General features: G+C 42.3%; 1 protein-coding gene across 5 annotated transcripts in view; it reads right to left on the bottom strand.

Moving 5' to 3' along the window:
• Window positions 1-2,425: 2,425 nt before the first annotated feature.
• LOC139530483 (G protein-coupled receptor 137Ba-like) overlaps window positions 2,426-17,938 on the bottom strand; it is a 75,825-nt gene continuing 60,312 nt past the window's right edge. For 2 of the 5 annotated variants that reach the window (XM_071326954.1, XM_071326955.1), the window contains exons 6-7: window positions 8,077-8,201; window positions 2,426-5,526 (exon numbers count right to left, since the gene is read on the bottom strand). In XM_071326954.1, the coding sequence (XP_071183055.1) occupies window positions 5,301-5,526; window positions 8,077-8,201 (351 nt within the window). In that variant the 3' untranslated portion in view covers window positions 2,426-5,300. Of the gene's footprint in view, window positions 5,527-8,076; window positions 8,202-12,904; window positions 16,175-17,938 lie in introns of those variants that run through there. The other 3 variants (XM_071326956.1, XM_071326958.1, XR_011666042.1) reach the window with 2 other exon arrangements.

The raw sequence follows: 17,938 nt of genomic DNA, 5'->3' as shown, positions 1-17,938 counted from the left end.
GCTTTTCTAATGATCAATTAGCCTTTTAAAATTATAAACTTGGATTAGCTAACACAACGTGCCATTGGAACACAGGAGTGATGGTTGCTGATAATGAGCCTCTGTACACCTATGTAGATATTCCATAAAGAAATCTGCCGTTTCCAGCTACAACAGTTATTTACAACATTAACAATGTCTACCCTGTATTTCTGATCAATTTGATGTTATTTTAAATGGACAAAAAAATTGCTTTTCTTTAAAAAACAAGGACATTTCTAAGTGACCCCAAACTTTTGTGTGTGTGTGTGTTCCAAAATTATTGGGACAGTGACACATTTGTTGTCGTTTTGACTGTACTCCAGCACTTTGGATTTGAAGTGATACAATAACTGAGGATAAAGTGCAGACTTTCAGCTTTCATTTGAGGGTATTTTAATCCATATCGAGTGAACAGTTTTGAAATTACAGTACTTTTTGTACATAGTCCCCCCCCATGTTAGGGGACACAAGTATTGAGAGAAATTGTGTATTAAAGTAGTAAAAGGTTAAGTATTTGGTCCCATATTCCTAGCACGCAATGATTACATTAAGCTTGTGACACTACAAACCTGTTGGATGCATTTGCAGTTTTGTGTTTTGATTATTTTGTGCCCAATAAATAGAAATGAATGGTTAATAATATATTGTGTCATTTTGGAGTCACTTGTATTGAAAATAAGAGAAGGTTTCTAAAAAGTTCTACATTAGTGTGGATGCTACCATGATTACGGATAATACTGAATGAATCGTGAATAATGATAGGTGAGAAAGTTAGACACACAAAAGTGACACCATACTGTACATTAGTTACCATTAATTTATATTGGGCACAAAATAATCTGAAACAACACAAACCGATACAAACAGCAAATGCATCCAACACATATATAGAGTCAAAAGCTTGATGTGGTCAATGGAATATGTGACCAAATACTTCACTTTTTACTACTTTAAAACATGTGAATTTGTCCCAATGCACTTTAACCTCCCATAGGCATTGTATAATGTCAAGTCCAAGGTGCTGGAGTACAAAGCCAAAACGGAAAATGTGTCACTGTCCCAATACTTTGGAGCTCACTGTACTTTACTAGCGCATTCACCAGTACAAACATTTGTTTTTCACCAGTACACAAACACTTTTTTTTTTTTATAATGCATTCCACTGCTAATCTGCTGTGGGTTTCCTCTGTTCCAAGTGACGCAAATGCTGGCTTCGATAACCCCTCACACTGACACGCTTAGGAATCCTTGTGAATATTGGTAAAGGCAGAAGGTTGTTGATTATGGATAAACTGCGAATCAACACCAGCTGAATAAGAAGTAACTCTGTGAAGTCAACTTGATCCCAAGTGTTTCTGGATCAGAGAGGAATGGGAATACAACGGTGGATTGAAAGGCCGTCTTCTCTGTCAAAACACACGGGAGCTCGAGCCCGTATTCAATCAGTCGAGGAGAGTTCAGCCAAGACACAAGACCCGATTTAGACGTCCAGTCGTCCACAGAGGAGAGAACTATGTTAACTATGTTAACGTTGGTCAGTACTTAGGAATGCAAACCGTTAACACCACACCGGTTATGGTTGGGACCATCAGAGAAAGTGGCCGATTTTATATTTATGGTTGATTTATCAGTCGCAGTGACAACCAGAGGCTTCTTGAGCCTTGAGAACTGGGTCGTCTTCATTAGTCACAGAAGAATGCCCACCGAAACGGGATGAAACTACCTGGACATCCAATAAGAAATGCTCATTTTCGTTTTTCCGTTGCAAAACAATTTAAAACATCCATTACATGTCCTAATTAACACAACCCTGCTTTGCTCTTTTTCTACGTATTGTGCTCTTGAATGCAGCCTCTCATTCTGTAGGGGACACCTGTTTTATACTGTTTTCAAATGAGGTCAGAAACGGGTGACCTCTGACAGATACCACAGCCATATTTGACCCAAGACCAATAGGCAAAGTCATTTATTGAAGAAATTGCCAAGTCTTTCCAGTCTCAAAGCAGTTTGGCCAACTAAAACGTGCTGGTAGAAAGTATTTGTGGAGAGAATCATGATATTTGCTGCTGCAGGGCTTTTTAGATGTCAAAAACATATCTTAGATATATGTGAAGACAGCTCTCATTACACTGAATGCCATTTCACTCACATCCTCAATATATTGACCAATAACCGAGAGGGCAAGGATCAAGTACTATGACCCCTTCACCTCTATCAAATCCTTTAACTGTTCGATTGGGGGTGGATTAACCAAGGTTGACCTTCACCTCTATCAAATCCTCTAACTGTTCGATTGGGGGTGGATTAACCAAGGTTGACCTTCACCTCTATCAAATCCTCTAACTGTTCGATTGGGGGTGGATTAATCAAGGTTGACCTGAACATACACGCACACACAAAGTTATTTTATTTTTAAACAGTGCAGTAAAACTTTATTTTAACATGGTAGTGCTTGCATATACAGCTTTAGTGATCTATGAAAGATGGGTAAACGAGTTATATTCATTGGTCACCAACAAAGAATAAGAGACAAATTATAATTATTATAAAAGGCTATTTGCGAGACAAGAACTGAGACGGCAATAGATTTCACAAACAAAATAAGATCAATAAAAATACAATACTTTCAACTCCTACATTTGAATGCAGCATCTCCCCAATTGTTGCTGTTAAAGGATCATTTGCGGTCATGCTGGATAGAATGCTTTATGCTCTTGGATATGAGGGTTAAAATATAAACGTTTTCAGAGAACCTCTGTCAGTATTTTCCCATTGATTATAGCTGCCTGCTATCCTCTGCTTACTAACAGATTTGCTGCAACAATCACACACGTATGCTACACATAAGCTAACAGCAACAATAAAATAACTTAGTTTAAGACTCCAAAGCAGGTTAAGGGAAAGATTATTTATACCATGACCCTAAGGAATCCACCTCTAAAATTATTATTATTTGTTTTAATTAAAAAAAGAGCCTACTGGAATTGGCTTGTGGCCCTCGGAGGGTGAGAGAAGTTCAACCTGAGGTTACACATTCTCACTTCCAGTCCCACTGAACACTTCCTGTATGAACTCCACAGCACCAAAGGTCAAAGGTGACATCAGCCCCAAACACAGATGGGTGGGAAAATAAAATAGAATGTACTGATATGATTGCATTCGCCCACTGATTGTGTTTGTCAGCTGATATTCATGGCAGGTAAGAAATCAAGAAAATAAAAGGCAAAACAAATATAAAAATCACATTTTTAGACTGCAATTCCTCTTTCCCTCTCTGAACAGGTTCTTGCAAACAACACAAAACTCTATTCAACAGTGAAAAACAACCAAGAGATGTCTTACCTCCTACCTATACCCTTGATGTGCATATAAGCAAGTTTAGCAAACACATACTCACACAGAGACGAACACACAAACTTGCCCTGTACACCTGGGCAGTACTAGTAGCCATGGAGTATAACAAAAACAAACATGGAATGCAGTTAAAATGGAAATAAGTAGGGCATAAAGCTTAATCACTTTCGTTATATACAGCATTTTGTGCTAGATGTTTTCCACAAGGAAAAAAATGAACAGTAACATTTAATGGCACATTTTCAGGTGTACGATAGTGTAGCCTGGTCAAAGATCTGTCTGTGCTGTCTCACTTATGGCCAATGGCTTGAATATGACCAGAGGATTTGGCAAGACAGCACAAACAGACTAATGATGGGACTAATGATGGTGAGCTTGATGCCGTAAACTAGCACATGGATACAGCTACTGTATACTATTATAGGTCAGGATAGAGAGGGTATATTTAAGCCTGTTTGTGCTGTCTGGTGACAATGACCCTAAGAGTTGGCAAGACAGCACAAACAGATCTGGACCCTGGCTAGGACTTCGCAAGGAGTACTGTACTATAAAACATCACTCCGCCGATCCACACTTGGTCCGTACATTCATTTTACTGGGTCCAGAGCAGAACATTCATTCAGAAACATATTGTTCCCCCAAAGTCTATGCTCCATCAGGGGCCCCTCGCCAAAACGGCGGCCCACAGGAGCAGGTGTACCATCCTGGGATTGTCCCGCTAGGCAAGCTGGAGGCTCGAGACTCGTTTTTAGGCCCAGCTCTCAATCTGTGCGCGCTTTGGGAAAAGTAGCCTTCCTCTTTCATACTGTCTTTGACAGCAGTGAAAGATTCAAATGCACAGTGTTAACACTTCCCATGGTGTCCCAGTGCATGTTAGGTTTGAATACCGAGGGCATTGCACATGATTATAGCCTCGATTGGTGTTGGTTTGGAAGGGAATCGTCATGGATGGCTCATTGCACAGGTATCAACTAGTGTTCTACAGGGAAGTGAGACAGGGTCTAGGGAACACACAGGAACAGTCTGATAGTCAGATTTTATTAGGAAGCCGAGTCTACATTCAAGCCAGGATCTTGTCCTCAGAATGTGAAATTAGGGGATTTCTTTAAGTGCAAATGTCACCTCCCGACTCATGGAGGGGAGTCTATGTGCAAAGGTGTGGCGGGGAGAACTTCCCACTGGACCGAACCAAAATAGGCAAGGGATGGGGGGGGGGGGGGGGGGGGGGCGACATAAGTGCTGGTCCATGCACTTGTCTGGTCCCTGACAGTGATAGAGGACTTACTAGTCTGATGTCCGACAAACATACAGTATGTGTGTGTGGAAAAGCTGAGATGCACAATCCTTTCCCATACAGACACTTCCTTATTTTCCTCTACAGACTCTCCCCAGTTTTCAGGAATAGTAGAATGTTCCAGGACTATTGAACTAGAAACATTGGAAAGCTTTTTTAATAAATGGAATATCACTGAGCTGACTGCTCCCTAACCACCGCTGACCTCAAATGACCTCCCCTCATCTGGTCCCGTCTGACCCCGGAAAACTCAACTCCGTCGCCATGGCTACAACAAGCTGGCAGGTAAGTAGCGTTGGTGGGGGAGGGGACAGGTCGATAGCTGGAATGAGGAAGTCACGCAGTGTCAGTCACAGGGTCACCAGGGTAAAATCCTGTATGAACTCCACAGCACCAAAGGTCAAAGGTGAGCCCCAAACACAGATGGGTGGGAAAATAAAATAGAATGTACTTCAAATATGATTGCATTCGCCCACTGATTGTGTTTGTCAGCTGATATTCATGGAAGGTAAGAAATCAAGAAAATAAAAAGCTTTCCCAGGGCCGTAGCCATGTAGCTGAAGGTCAGGACCGGCCCTTTCCTGAGTTAAATATTGTTTTCAGGGGTATCTACTGGGGCTGGTGGGGGTTGTTAGATCTGAGGAGTGCAGTAGTGATTTTGGGGTGTGAAATAGTAGTTATGGGGGGTGGCATAGTAGTTATGGTGCTGGTCGGGCTGGATGTTTCCATAGGCTAAGAGGAGTGGGGCAGTGGAGGTTTGGGGGCCGTTGGGGAGCTGGGGGAACCCCGTCAGGCTGCCGTTCCTCTGGGTGGAGCCGTACCAGCTGGGGCCCAACTGGGGCGTGGACAAGACACTACTGTGGGATGGAAAAGACAAGGTTAACTCAGCATTGTATCACATCTGTATGGGAGATGTAGGATGTAACCGGTGTCTGTACGGGGGATATACTGTAGGTTGTTATAGCTGACTGTGGCTGGAATGTAGGATGTTATGTTTGTGTATGTGGGATATTGGATGTTACAGGTTACTGTACAGGCGATATAGAATGGTTTTAGGTGACTGTATGCAGACAATATAGGATGCAATATAAATAACTGTGTACAGGGGATATATACTTAACAAAAATATGAACGCAAAATCAAGTTTGCAGACAACACAACAGTAGTAGGCCTGATTACCAACAATGACGAGACTGCCTACAAGGAGGAGGTGAGGACCCTGGCGGAGTTGTGGCAGGAAAATAACCTCTCCCTCAATGTCAACAAAACGAAGGAGCTGATCGTGGACTTCAGGAGACAGCAGACGGAGCACGTCCCCCACCATCCACATCGACGGGCCGCAGTGGAGAAGGTGAAAAGCTTAAAGTTCCTCGGCGTACACATCACTGACAATCTGAAATGGTCCACCCACATGAACAGTGTGGTGAAGAAAGCGCAACAGCGCCTCTTCAACCTCAGGGGGCCGAATAAATTTGTCTTGGCCCCTAAAGCCCTCAAAAACTTTTACAGATGCACAATTGGACACACTACCTGCCCTCCAGGACACCTACAGCACCCGATGACACAGGAAGGCCAAAAAGATCATCAAGGACATCAACCACCCGAGACATGGCCTGGATACCCCGCTATCATCCAGAAGGGCGAGGTCAGTACAGGTGCATCAAAGCTGGGACAGAGAGACTGAAAAACTGCTTCTATCTCAATGCCATCAGACTGTTAAATAGCCATCACTAGCCGGCTTCCACCCGGTTACTCAACACTGCACCTTAGAGGCTACTGTCCTATGTACATAGACATGGAACAGTGGTCAATTTAATAATGTTTACATACTGTTTTACTAATTTCATATGTATATACTGTATTATAGTCAATTGCCACTCCGACATTGCTCGTCCTAATATTTATATATTTCTGAATTTTATTATTTTACTTTTAGATTTGTGTGTATTATGTGATACTAAACACAAGATATTAAACCCCTACAACTCATCCAGAACGCCGCAGCCCGTCTGGTGTTCAACTTTCCCAAGTTCTCTCACGTCACCCCGCTCCTCCGCTCTCTCCACTGGCTTCCAGTTGAAGCTCGCATCCGCTACAAGACCATGGTGCTTGCCTACGGAGCTGTGAGGGGAACGGCACCTCCGTACCTTCAGGCTCTGATCAGGCCCTACACCCAAACAAGGGCACTGCGTTCATCCACCTCTGGCCTGCTCGCCTCCCTACCTCTGAGGAAGTACAGTTCCCGCTCAGCCCAGTCAAAACTGTTCGCTGCTCTGGCACCCCAATGGTGGAACAAACTCCCTCACGACGCCAGGTCAGCGGAGTCAATCACCACCTTCCGGAGACACCTGAAACCCCACCTCTTTAAGGAATACCTAGGATAGGATAAAGTAATCCTTCTAACCCCCCCCCCCCCCTTAAAAGAGTTAGATGCACTATTGTAAAGTGGTTGTTCCACTGGATATCATAAGGTGAATGCACCAATTTGTAAGTCGCTCTGGATAAGAGCGTCTGCTAAATGACTTAAATGTAAATGTTAAATGTAATACTACTGCACTGTCGGCGCTACGAACACAAGCATTTAGCTACACCCGCAATAACATCTGCTAAATATGTGTTTGTGACCAATACAATTTTATTTGTAACGTGTTGGTGCCATGTTTCATGAGCTGGAATAAATATGTCCTGAAATTTACCATACGCACAAAAATCTTACTTCTCTCACCTTTTGTGCACAAATGTGTTTACATCCCTGTTAATGAGCATTAAATCCTTTGTCAAGATAATCCATCCACCTGACAGGTGTGGCATATCAAGAAGCTGATTAAACAGCATGTTCATTACAGAGATGCACCTTGTGCTGGGGATAATAAAAGGCCACTCTAAAATGTGCAGTTTTGTCACACAACACAATGTCACAAGTTGAGGGCTCATGCAATTGGCATGCTGACTGCATGAATGTCCACCAGAGATTTAATGTTCATTTCTGTACTATAAGTCGTCTACAACGTCATTTTAGAGAACTTGGCAGTACGTCAAACTGGCCTCACAACCGCAGACCACACAAGCCCAGGACCTCCACATCCGGCTTCTTCACCTGCAGGATCGTCTGAGACCAGCCACCCGGACAGCTGATGAAACTGAGGCGTAATTTCTGTCTGTCATAAAGCCCTTTTGTGGGGAGAAACAAATTCTGATTGGCTAGGCCTGGTTCCCCAGTGGGTGGGACAGGCCTGCCCATGGCTGCGCCCCTGCCCAGTAATGTGAAATCCATAGATTAGGGTCTACTTTATATATTTAAATTCACTGATGTCCTTATATGAACTGTAACTCAACAAAATCTTTAAACATTATAATTTTGTTCAGTATAAGATGTTATATAGGTGACTGAATTGAATGTTACCCACCTCGGTCGATCTGCTCTGGAGTTGATGCTCCTGGACAGGTCGTCATCGCTGTCGTACCTCCGGGGGTTGTCAAAGAAATAGGCTCTGGAACTGAAGCTGTGGCTGTTGATCATTCCTCCTGGTGCCTGGGGAAAAGGACACTCTCACAGTTTAATAAGTACTTTCGGACAAGAAAAACATGCCTTTATATGTACTCACACCATAGTAATAACACTGGAAATATCCTTGTAAGTACATCATATATGGGCCCAAATCGTTTCCTACTCATTTGTGTTTCGAAGTTAGTGTAGTTGTAACTTCCACCTGCTATAAATTAATGTTTTCAAACTAGATGAGATAAGCTGATAACAACTTTAAAATAAAGGCCCCTTAGAAGCTCATGCTGTTTTAAGCTACCCTGTACTGAGGTAGGCAAACATTTGAATAATGTGCATTCAAACGCATATATGATTCATGTGAGCTCCTTGATTTGCTGGTTTACACAAAGTCAATGGCCCTACTTCATTTTTACAACATAAACACCGCGTTGCACTCTGGGATCAATAGGGATGTAAATTCGAAACGTCTGCATCTGAGGTAAACACAGGTGAAACGCGGGGTCCGGAGCTGACACAACAGTATGTCCAAAGTAAACTGCCGTGTACCGTACTGCAGGTGTTGTGCCAAAAAGCTCCCACCTGCCAGAATCCCCCCCCCCCCCCCCTTTCACTTGAACGCGCACGCACTCAATTCTTCATTGCTGCGACTTGCTTGCTAGTTGAGATTTCTGATCAAGTTCGGCTGAATTTCATTCGATTTTTTATGTCTGTTTGATTGTGTGGAGGCACTAGTAATGCCTGCAGTTTTCAGTGCGGCTATTTGTTTCAAGGGTATGAGTCTATAAATAAATCTCTTTGCCAAAATCCGTCATCTCTCCCATGTCTTATTCGACTAGTAGTTGTTCTGAAAAGTTTATTGCTCGCCTACATTTTAATCCCTCTATGTTTAATATAACACACATACATTAATTACTAATTTCTGTTGCCTATCCTGACGTGAAGTTTGTTCTATAGAAAGTATTTGACTCTGATGTGTGCCACAGAAAGTATTTGAATCTAGCCACAAAATTAAGGAAATTATAAAGGGGGGGATTTTCTTGCCTGCCGATGCCTGGCACACTTCAGAATCGTTTTTGGTGACCTATCATGCCCTCTGATGTGTGCCACAGGAAGTATTAGACTAGAAGGAAGTGGTTATTCCAGCAATAATAGTTTTCAGAGCCCTATACTGTTCTCTCTACCCATCCCTCAATCCCCCATCCCATCGTGCTTTTCCCTCTTGTGGCTTTACCTACATCTTTTTACACTTTTTCTTTTTTTAGTTTTTAAGAATGTAGGTAGGGTGCAATAGCAATAGTGGCCTGCTGGAGGTCATTTTGCAGGGCGCTGGCAGTGCACCTCCTTGCACAAAGGCGGAGGTAGCGGTCCTGCTGCTGGGTTGTTGCCCTCCTACGGCCTCCTCCACGTCTCCTGATGTACTGGCCTGTCTCCTGGTAGCGCCTCCATGCTCTGGACACTACGCTGACAGACACAGCAAACCTTTTTGCCACAGCTCGCATTGATGTGCCATCCTGGATGAACTGCACTACCTGAGCCACTTGTGTGGGTTGTAGACTCCGTCTCATGCTACCACTAGAGTGAGAGCACCGCCAGCATTCAAAAGTGACCAAAACATCAGCCAGGAAGCATAGGAACTGAGAAGTGGTCTGTGGTCACCACCTGCAGAATCACTCCTTTTTTGGGGGTGTCTTGCTAATTGCCTATAATTTCCACCTTTTGTCTATTCCATTTGCACAACAGCATGTGAAATTTATTGTCAATCAGTGTTGCTTCCTAAGTGGACAGTTTGATTTCACAGAAGTGTGATTGACTTGGAGTTACATTGTGTTGTTTAAGTGTTCCCTTTATTTTTTTGAGCAGTGTATATAAGTCAACATGAGTGCATATCCATAATCACTGTAAACTGTTATAATAGGAAAAAATAAGAAAAACATCAATGTATAATAATATAATAAACAAAACTTTGAATGTTTTTCCATGAAGAATCCCCTCCCCAATAGGTCCCTTCGCCCTCAATAGGACACCCCCAGCACCTCCACCATCCCCATCAACCTCCCCCCACCCCTCAACCACAAAACACAATAATGATAATACTAATAATAGAAATTAAAATAAATATATACCAAGATATAGCTACACATACTCACACATGTACAGTACATATACATATTCACAGGACACTCAACTTATCTCTCATCTCTTTTCCTACATCAGATATGCAGGTGACATTTCCACATGGATGACAGCACATAAATCAGCAAGACTGAGATGCTCTTCATCCGAGGGAATGCCTGCCCATTCTCAGATGTTACATAATCCAAAATGATCACATCATTTACATTCCAGCCCTTGTCAGCTCCAAATTTGACTTCAACTCACACCCTGCTGGAATCCCTGCATTCTCGGATTCCCCTCTGTTATTAATCTCTATATTGTAATCAATAAAGTGTTTCAAAATGCTGTACTTTTATTAACATATATGCTCAGATCATTCCTGAGAGAGAAGGGGTGTAATATCTCCAGATGGGAGCGTGATACCCTTCCTCACCCATGCCACACCCACACTCCAGGTGGGTGTGGTAATTCCTCACCCATGCCAACAAGATGTTACTTCTTGTGGGGTCTTTGCCTTGAAAGTAAGTATGAGAGTATAAGTAATGTACAATTAACTTACTGACTAAAAGGGAAAACAGAACTGTCAAATTATATTTTAGCTGTGTCGTTGTATACTTGCAAATTAGAATCTTAAGAGTAACATAATTTTGTTGGGGAAAACTGAAATGCACATCCATTTTTTTTACCCAATTTGCTAAACGTGTTCTGGAGGAGTCAATTGTCTTTTCAAATACGGACAAAGATGTTAACATCATATGAGAAGAAATAGCAGTCACTCTCCTCCAAAACACTCGTATATTCAATTTATTATTTAATATAGATTAAAAAAAGAAGATAAAAAAAAACATTTATATGATGGCCTGAGCCAACTGTGCCACTTCTGTGGAGAGGTGGACAATAATGAAGAAGACACTAACTGGGTAATTGCTTGTTCACTTCTAAAAAAGGCACATTTTTAGGAGTACGAATTTGTATAAACAGTCATTTTTCTAGCGGTAGTATCATCCGCTTTGTCTGATAATGAAATAATTGTAATTCAAGAAAATGTATTTAATGTTTTAAATATATTAACATTTTTCATCATAAATTTCAGATTGGTTGTGACCGCCGCCCACGATGGTTCCACCAGTCCTGTATGAAAACCATCCCATTATTGGAGGATTATGTCTGCGCTGCCTGTCAGGACTAGGTTAGGCTCGAGTTCCAGGCGACGGTATCACCTGGAAAACTTTCCATAAAAAGTGGACTAAATGTTCAGTCGAGCTGTTGCAGCTTTCCAATATTTGTTTATGTTATTTGTCTTTTTATATTTGATTTATTGTAATTTTATATCTTATTACGCAAAGATCGAAATTTGTATTTCTTACTTAATGTTCGTTAACAAACTTAACTCTGTGATGTTTTTGTGTCATTGTGTGATAATATTTGTGTATTATCATTATTTTCTTAAGCATTACAAAATGTTATTAAAATACATGTTCATGTTTCTTTATACTCTAATTTTGCATTCTGTGGCACACACTACCGGTCAACATGAGCTACCAAAATTATTCTGAAGTGTGCCAGGCCTTGCAGTCCAAAGATAGATTGGGGGAAGATGGCAAAAAAATGGCCAAGCCAACTCCCCCCCCTTCTAATTTTCTTAATTTTGTGGCTAGAGTCAAATACTTTCTGTGGCACACATCAGAGTCAAATACTTTCTATAGAACAAACTTCACGTCAGGACAGGCAACGGAAATTAATAATTCATGTACGTGTGTTATATGAAACATAGAGGAGGGAGTCAAATGTAGGCAAGCAATAAACATTTCAGAACAACTACTAGTCGAATAAGACATGGGAGAGATGACACATTTTGGCAAAGAGATTTATTTATAGACTAATACACTGCAGACATTACTAGTGCCTCCCCCGCGATCAAACCGGCACAAAAAAATCAAATGAAACGCAGCCTAACATGGGGGGGGGGGGGGGGGTTCAGGGAGAATTGTGACAGGGGGGAGCTTTTCGGCACAAAACCTGTTAGACTCGACACAACGTTACATTTCACCGACTACCGACTGACCCAAAACAACAAGTCATTTGGAACACTTTAATTCGGAATGACAGACAAAAAAGTAGTAACGTTAAGTGGACATCTGTAGCCTGTATTTTGAGCAGGGTGCCAGGTCCTACGACCAGAATATGCTAACAATATTTCCCTGGTCCAAAGAATGGCCTGACATAATAGAAACACACAACCTGACCTATCCCAATGCACAAATGTCCCTGACTGAACACCAACTTGACCCATCGACTGTACAAGAACTTCAGAAGAAAGCAGTTGGGCCCGTACAAAGGACGGTCTGAGGTAGTTGAACTGCTAAGCTAGCTTGATGCATGTTGCGGTTATGTTAACTAGCTAATTAACATATATTTTGTTCCTAAGCAGTTTGTTTAAGATGCTCCTTTTGCAGACAACAATATTATTAAAACACGCACCATGAAGAGGGTGTTTTTGCTTTATCCAACCCAGTACCTGAATGTGGATTGTGCCTGGCTTTATGATTGTGCTCTCTTACCACACGCAGCTTAGCTAGATACAATCAAACAAAAAATGAAGAAAACAGACACTGTTCAAAACCATATTTTCTTTATTTTCAACAAATGTTGAGTAATGACCGAGAACCGCAAGAGAATGGTTAGGTAACTAGCTAGGTACTCTGAAAATAACAGGCTTACATTATGAATAACTAGGCTATTCTAGTCCATACGTTACAATATGGTGACTTACCCGGCTTTAGAGTAGTTCATGAGCGAAGAGAGGCTGTCATAGTAGTGCCGTAAAGAAAACTGTTTAGGGCAGGGATGTGCAGCCCCCATTTTGAAGGCCCTCGGATCAGTCTCGGTCTCAACTTACTGTTGCAAGTAAGGAGAGTGCATTAGCAGTTTCCCTTGTTATATCAGTCATTGATAGTCAGCCAATTAGCCCATGTCAGCTAACATGTTTTACATTGTTAAGTTAGTTTAGCGGCCAGCTATCTAAACTTGTTATCATGGTTGAATTACTATCCGGGTGGCCTCCATTGACTTAGTTAGTCAGATATTATATTAAAAACTGCAAACATTTCTCGACAGCCTATGGCCAAATTTGTAGAATTGCAGGAAATGATCTGTAAAACAGCAAATATTCCTCTTCGCCCCAAGGCAAAATAAGTAGAACTGCAAAGAATTGACTTCAAAACTTTTTAAAAAATGTATCTCCGCTGTCAAGCGGGGGGGGGGGGCACAAAAATGTTTTTCTACGCATTCATGAAGTCATGCTCTCTCTCACACTTCAAAAAGCAGGCTGGACAATGTGATGTGCAGGTCTCAGGGCTTGATTCCAGTTTGGAGCAAGGATGAGATTGGTAAGAATGAATGCATGTGAAATAGACATAGTCGTTAAAAGGGAATTAGGAATAGCCCCAAGCCTCGTAGGCCTAATAACTTACCTCTATAATAACACGTTGTGGTGTAGGTCACATGCATCTGTCTATTTTATATTAATGACCTAGTTTTATTGAGTCTGAGAGAACCAAGAGTAATATATCTCCTCTGTCTCTTTCAGGCTCCTCCTGGGTCTGTGCAGACTGCGAGGGAGGCGCTGGCAAAGCAGAACATTTGCCTTGTGACACCTAATTTTCATGCACCCCAGTGGAAAAGTGGGCATACCAACGTTGGTAGAGTCGGTTGCCATTGCAAGGGTACGCAATCATGTCAAGAGGTTAATGGGCAGGGTTAAGCAGTGGCATATACTTGGAAGGAAAGTCCCACTCACTTACTGGAAGCACATCGATAACATCTTTCAACTGTGTGCTCAGCTAATACTATTCTGGCCTCCTCTTGTAGACCGAAGGTGTGGTGTGCATGATTTCACATCAATCAGTACTATGGTGTGTGGCACGTCTGGATATACCACTACCCAAGGTAGCTATAACCAAACACAATGATTTCACATCTCTAAGGTCTCCCATACATAAAACAGAATCTTGTTTAACAATATTTTTGCTGCAAACAGTTTAATTCATCATTGTTGTTGGAGAGACAGTAACCTGGTGGTGGATGAGGAGATCAAAACCTCCCTTAACAACCGCAGGATCTCCCCGGCTTTCATAGGACAGGTCACAAATAATACATGCGTTTATTCTGCTCAGACAACTTTAATGGGTGAACTGTTTTTAATCTGTACTGTTTATGGTACAACCAGTACATGTACTGTTTAGGGTACAACCAGTACATGTACTGTTTAGGGTACAACCAGTACATGTACTGTTTAGGGCACAACCAGTACATGTACTGTTTAGGGCACAAAGCTGTGATATTGCTTGTGGAGATGTAACAGTAAAATGTAACATTTGGATATTGACTGACACATTCGTTACACTATATCCATTCATAAATATAAGAATTGTTATAGATAATATAATAAATGGAAAACACATGGACAATTTACAATACTTGTCTGGTTCTCATTTCATTTTGGACCTAGAGTGAACTTCCTAAGTACTTGGACGGTAAACTAATTCTAATCATCACTGCCGAATGCATTCAGGTTGGCATTTTGCCTACAATTGTACTCACTGTGGAAGTTTAAAAGTTTCTCGTTCCGTTTCCCCCAGAAGATGGGATAAAGCATCACCCTGACCACGAGCATATCCTCTACAGAATTTGTGAACACTACAAACTCACACCACCTTCTCTGGGTTACTGCTATCTGCATCTGTACTTGATAGTAGTAGGATGTGTAGTGGTTTTGTTTCATGCAAACAATGGTATCGACTTCATGCAGAGGAAATGACTGCTTACGGCCATTGACCTGAACTGCCTGCACTGGGGACAGGTCTCTGCGGGACTGGCTGCTAGATCAACAAACAAGCCGCACTCATAGTACACCCTTATTGCAGCTCCTTCCTCTTGTTTCTGTCTAACATACTTCTCTACTGTCTCATGCTCCACTCCATACTTGATTGCTGGCACACTCTTTAACCGGGATGTCCTGATGTAAATGATGCTCCTGATTAACCCTGCACTCTTCTTCTTTCCTGCACATCTCTTGGCTAAGCTCGTTGATATCCCTCCTTTCTTGTTCTGAAACCAAAGCCTGTTTCTTGCCTGGCCAATGATGTCGTTTTGAATCTGCTCCTTTTGAACACCATTTTTTTTTTAAGGACACCACATGTCCATGGTACATAAAGGTGTGGCTTGCATGATCTACTACACAGCTCTACTGTGTCCAAGCTAAATTCCCAACTTGCCCCAATTTCAAATCATGGCCACCTAATTATCCCTCACATCCCTAATTGGCAAATACCACTCCTCATCTCTCCACCTGATAGTTGATGTGTGGTGAGCATTCTGGCCCAAAATGGTTGCCGTGCATTGCCCAGGTGGGTGGTACACTTTGGTAGTGTATGAGGTGAGTGTCCCCCTTACTATTTAAAGCGCTTTGAGTACCTCAGTTAGTAGAAAGGCACAATATAAATTCAATCAATTATTATTATTACTATTGTTGTGTCTGGCCACTCCACACCTGAACCACAGTGCAATGGGCCTGCTAAGTCTTGTCTTATTGAATAGCCGCTGGTCTGCATTAGACTGTGGTACAGGTGTGGAGGTGTCATGACAGAAACAGTAGAGGTGAATAATCATGCAAGCCACACCTTTATGCACCGTAGCCATTATGCATCTCCAAGAACTGTGTTAAATGGGTCAAGTATCCCTGTGTTGGATGTCAAACTAAATGGAGTACAGTAACCTGTAACTTCTGAATCACAGCCTCTTCTGGAAGTTGCTGAAGAGAGGGGCTCTGGCTATCAGTCTTAAATCTCTCCTTCACTGGCAGGGTCAGTGCTTGAGTTCAGGATCTGATAGAAGAAACACATGTTAATATTTCATCACTTTAGTTAAAGGGATACTTCAGGATTTTGGCAACTTCCTCAGAGTCAGATGAGCATCGGCTCGCAAAACTACCCCTAACTTCCTTCATACTGGACACAGAGAATAAAAATAGTATCCACACATCCATCTGGGGAAGTAGGTAAAGGGCATCATTGCCAAAATCCCGAAGTATCCTGTGATGGACATTTTTATGTTTGTGCTTTTCTATTAACCAATTTCAAATCTAATTTGTCACATGGGTTGAATACAACAGGTGTAGTAGACCTCACCGTAAAATGCTTACTTCTGTGTTCTGTTTGTGCTTTTCAAATAACCAATTTCTGTGTTCATGCAAGTGACTGATTGAACGCCTGGTTAGTCTAAATTGTGTTTTTTAACATGCTGTGTATGTGTGTATTTTTTATAAATTCACTCCCGTTAATAAAGTATACAATTTATTAGGATGATAGTATTACCATACTAATTAGATTGTATAACCCAGAATGAAGGGTTTGAAATTATGAAATGTCTGTTTATTTTTCTGTGTTGATTTCTATTGCTTTAATAGGAGTATAGAATATTTTGATATAGAAACTAAAATCTAAATGCTTACATTAACTTCTCTGGGATATGTGGGATGCTAACGTCCCACTTGGCCAAAAGCCAGTAAGTGGGACAGTGGGCAGAGCGCCAAAATCAAATAAATTACTAAAAATCAAACTTTCATGAAATCACACATGCAATACACCAAATTAAAGCTACACTTGTTGTGAATCCAGCCAACATGTCAGATTTCAAATAGGCTTTTCAGCAAAAGCAAACAATGCTATTATCTGAGGATATTATCTGGTTCTGCTCACACTGCCCTACCCTGTGCTTTGACCTCTTTCTCCCCTCTCTCTCCAGATGAAATCTCGCGTCTTGTGACGGCCGGCCGCCCAACAACCTGCCCGCTTGACCCTATCCCCTCCTCTCTTCTCCAGACCATTTCCGGAGACCTTCTCCCTTACCTCACCTCGCTCATCAACTCATCCTTGACCGCTGGCTACGTCCCTTCCGTCTTCAAGAGAGCGAGAGTTGCACCCCTTCTGAAAAAACCTACACTCGATCCCTCCGATGTCAACAACTACAGACCAGTATCCCTTCTTTCTTTTCTCTCCAAAACTCTTGAACGTGCCGTCCTTGGCCAGCTCTCCTGCTATCTCTCTCAGAATGACCTTCTTGATCCAAATCAGTCAGGTTTCAAGACTAGTCATTCAACTGAGACTGCTCTTCTCTGTGTCACGGAGGCGCTCCGCACTGCTAAAGCTAACTCTCTCTCCTCTGCTCTCATCCTTCTAGACCTATCGGCTGCCTTTGATACTGTGAACCATCAGACCCTCCTCTCCACCCTCTCCGAGCTGGGCATCTCCGGCGCGGCCCACGCTTGGATTGCGTCCTACCTGACAGGTCGCTCCTACCAGGTGGCGTGGCGAGAATCTGTCTCCGCACCACGTGCTCTCACCACTGGTGTCCCCCAGGGCTCTGTTCTAGGCCCTCTCCTATTCTCGCTATACACCAAGTCACTTGGCTCTGTCATATCCTCACATGGTCTCTCCTATCATTGCTATGCAGACGACACACAATTAATCTTCTCCTTTCCCCCCTCTGATAACCAGGTGGTGAATCGCATCTCTGCATGTCTGGCAGACATATCAGTGTGGATGACGGATCACCACCTCAAGCTGAACCTCGGCAAGACGGAGCTGCTC

Source organism: Salvelinus alpinus, chromosome 9 (assembly GCF_045679555.1).
Source record: "Salvelinus alpinus chromosome 9, SLU_Salpinus.1, whole genome shotgun sequence".
NCBI lineage: Eukaryota > Metazoa > Chordata > Actinopteri > Salmoniformes > Salmonidae > Salvelinus > Salvelinus alpinus.
The sequence above is the reverse complement of the archived record's forward strand: the minus strand, read 5'-3'. Positions and strand labels throughout refer to the sequence as shown.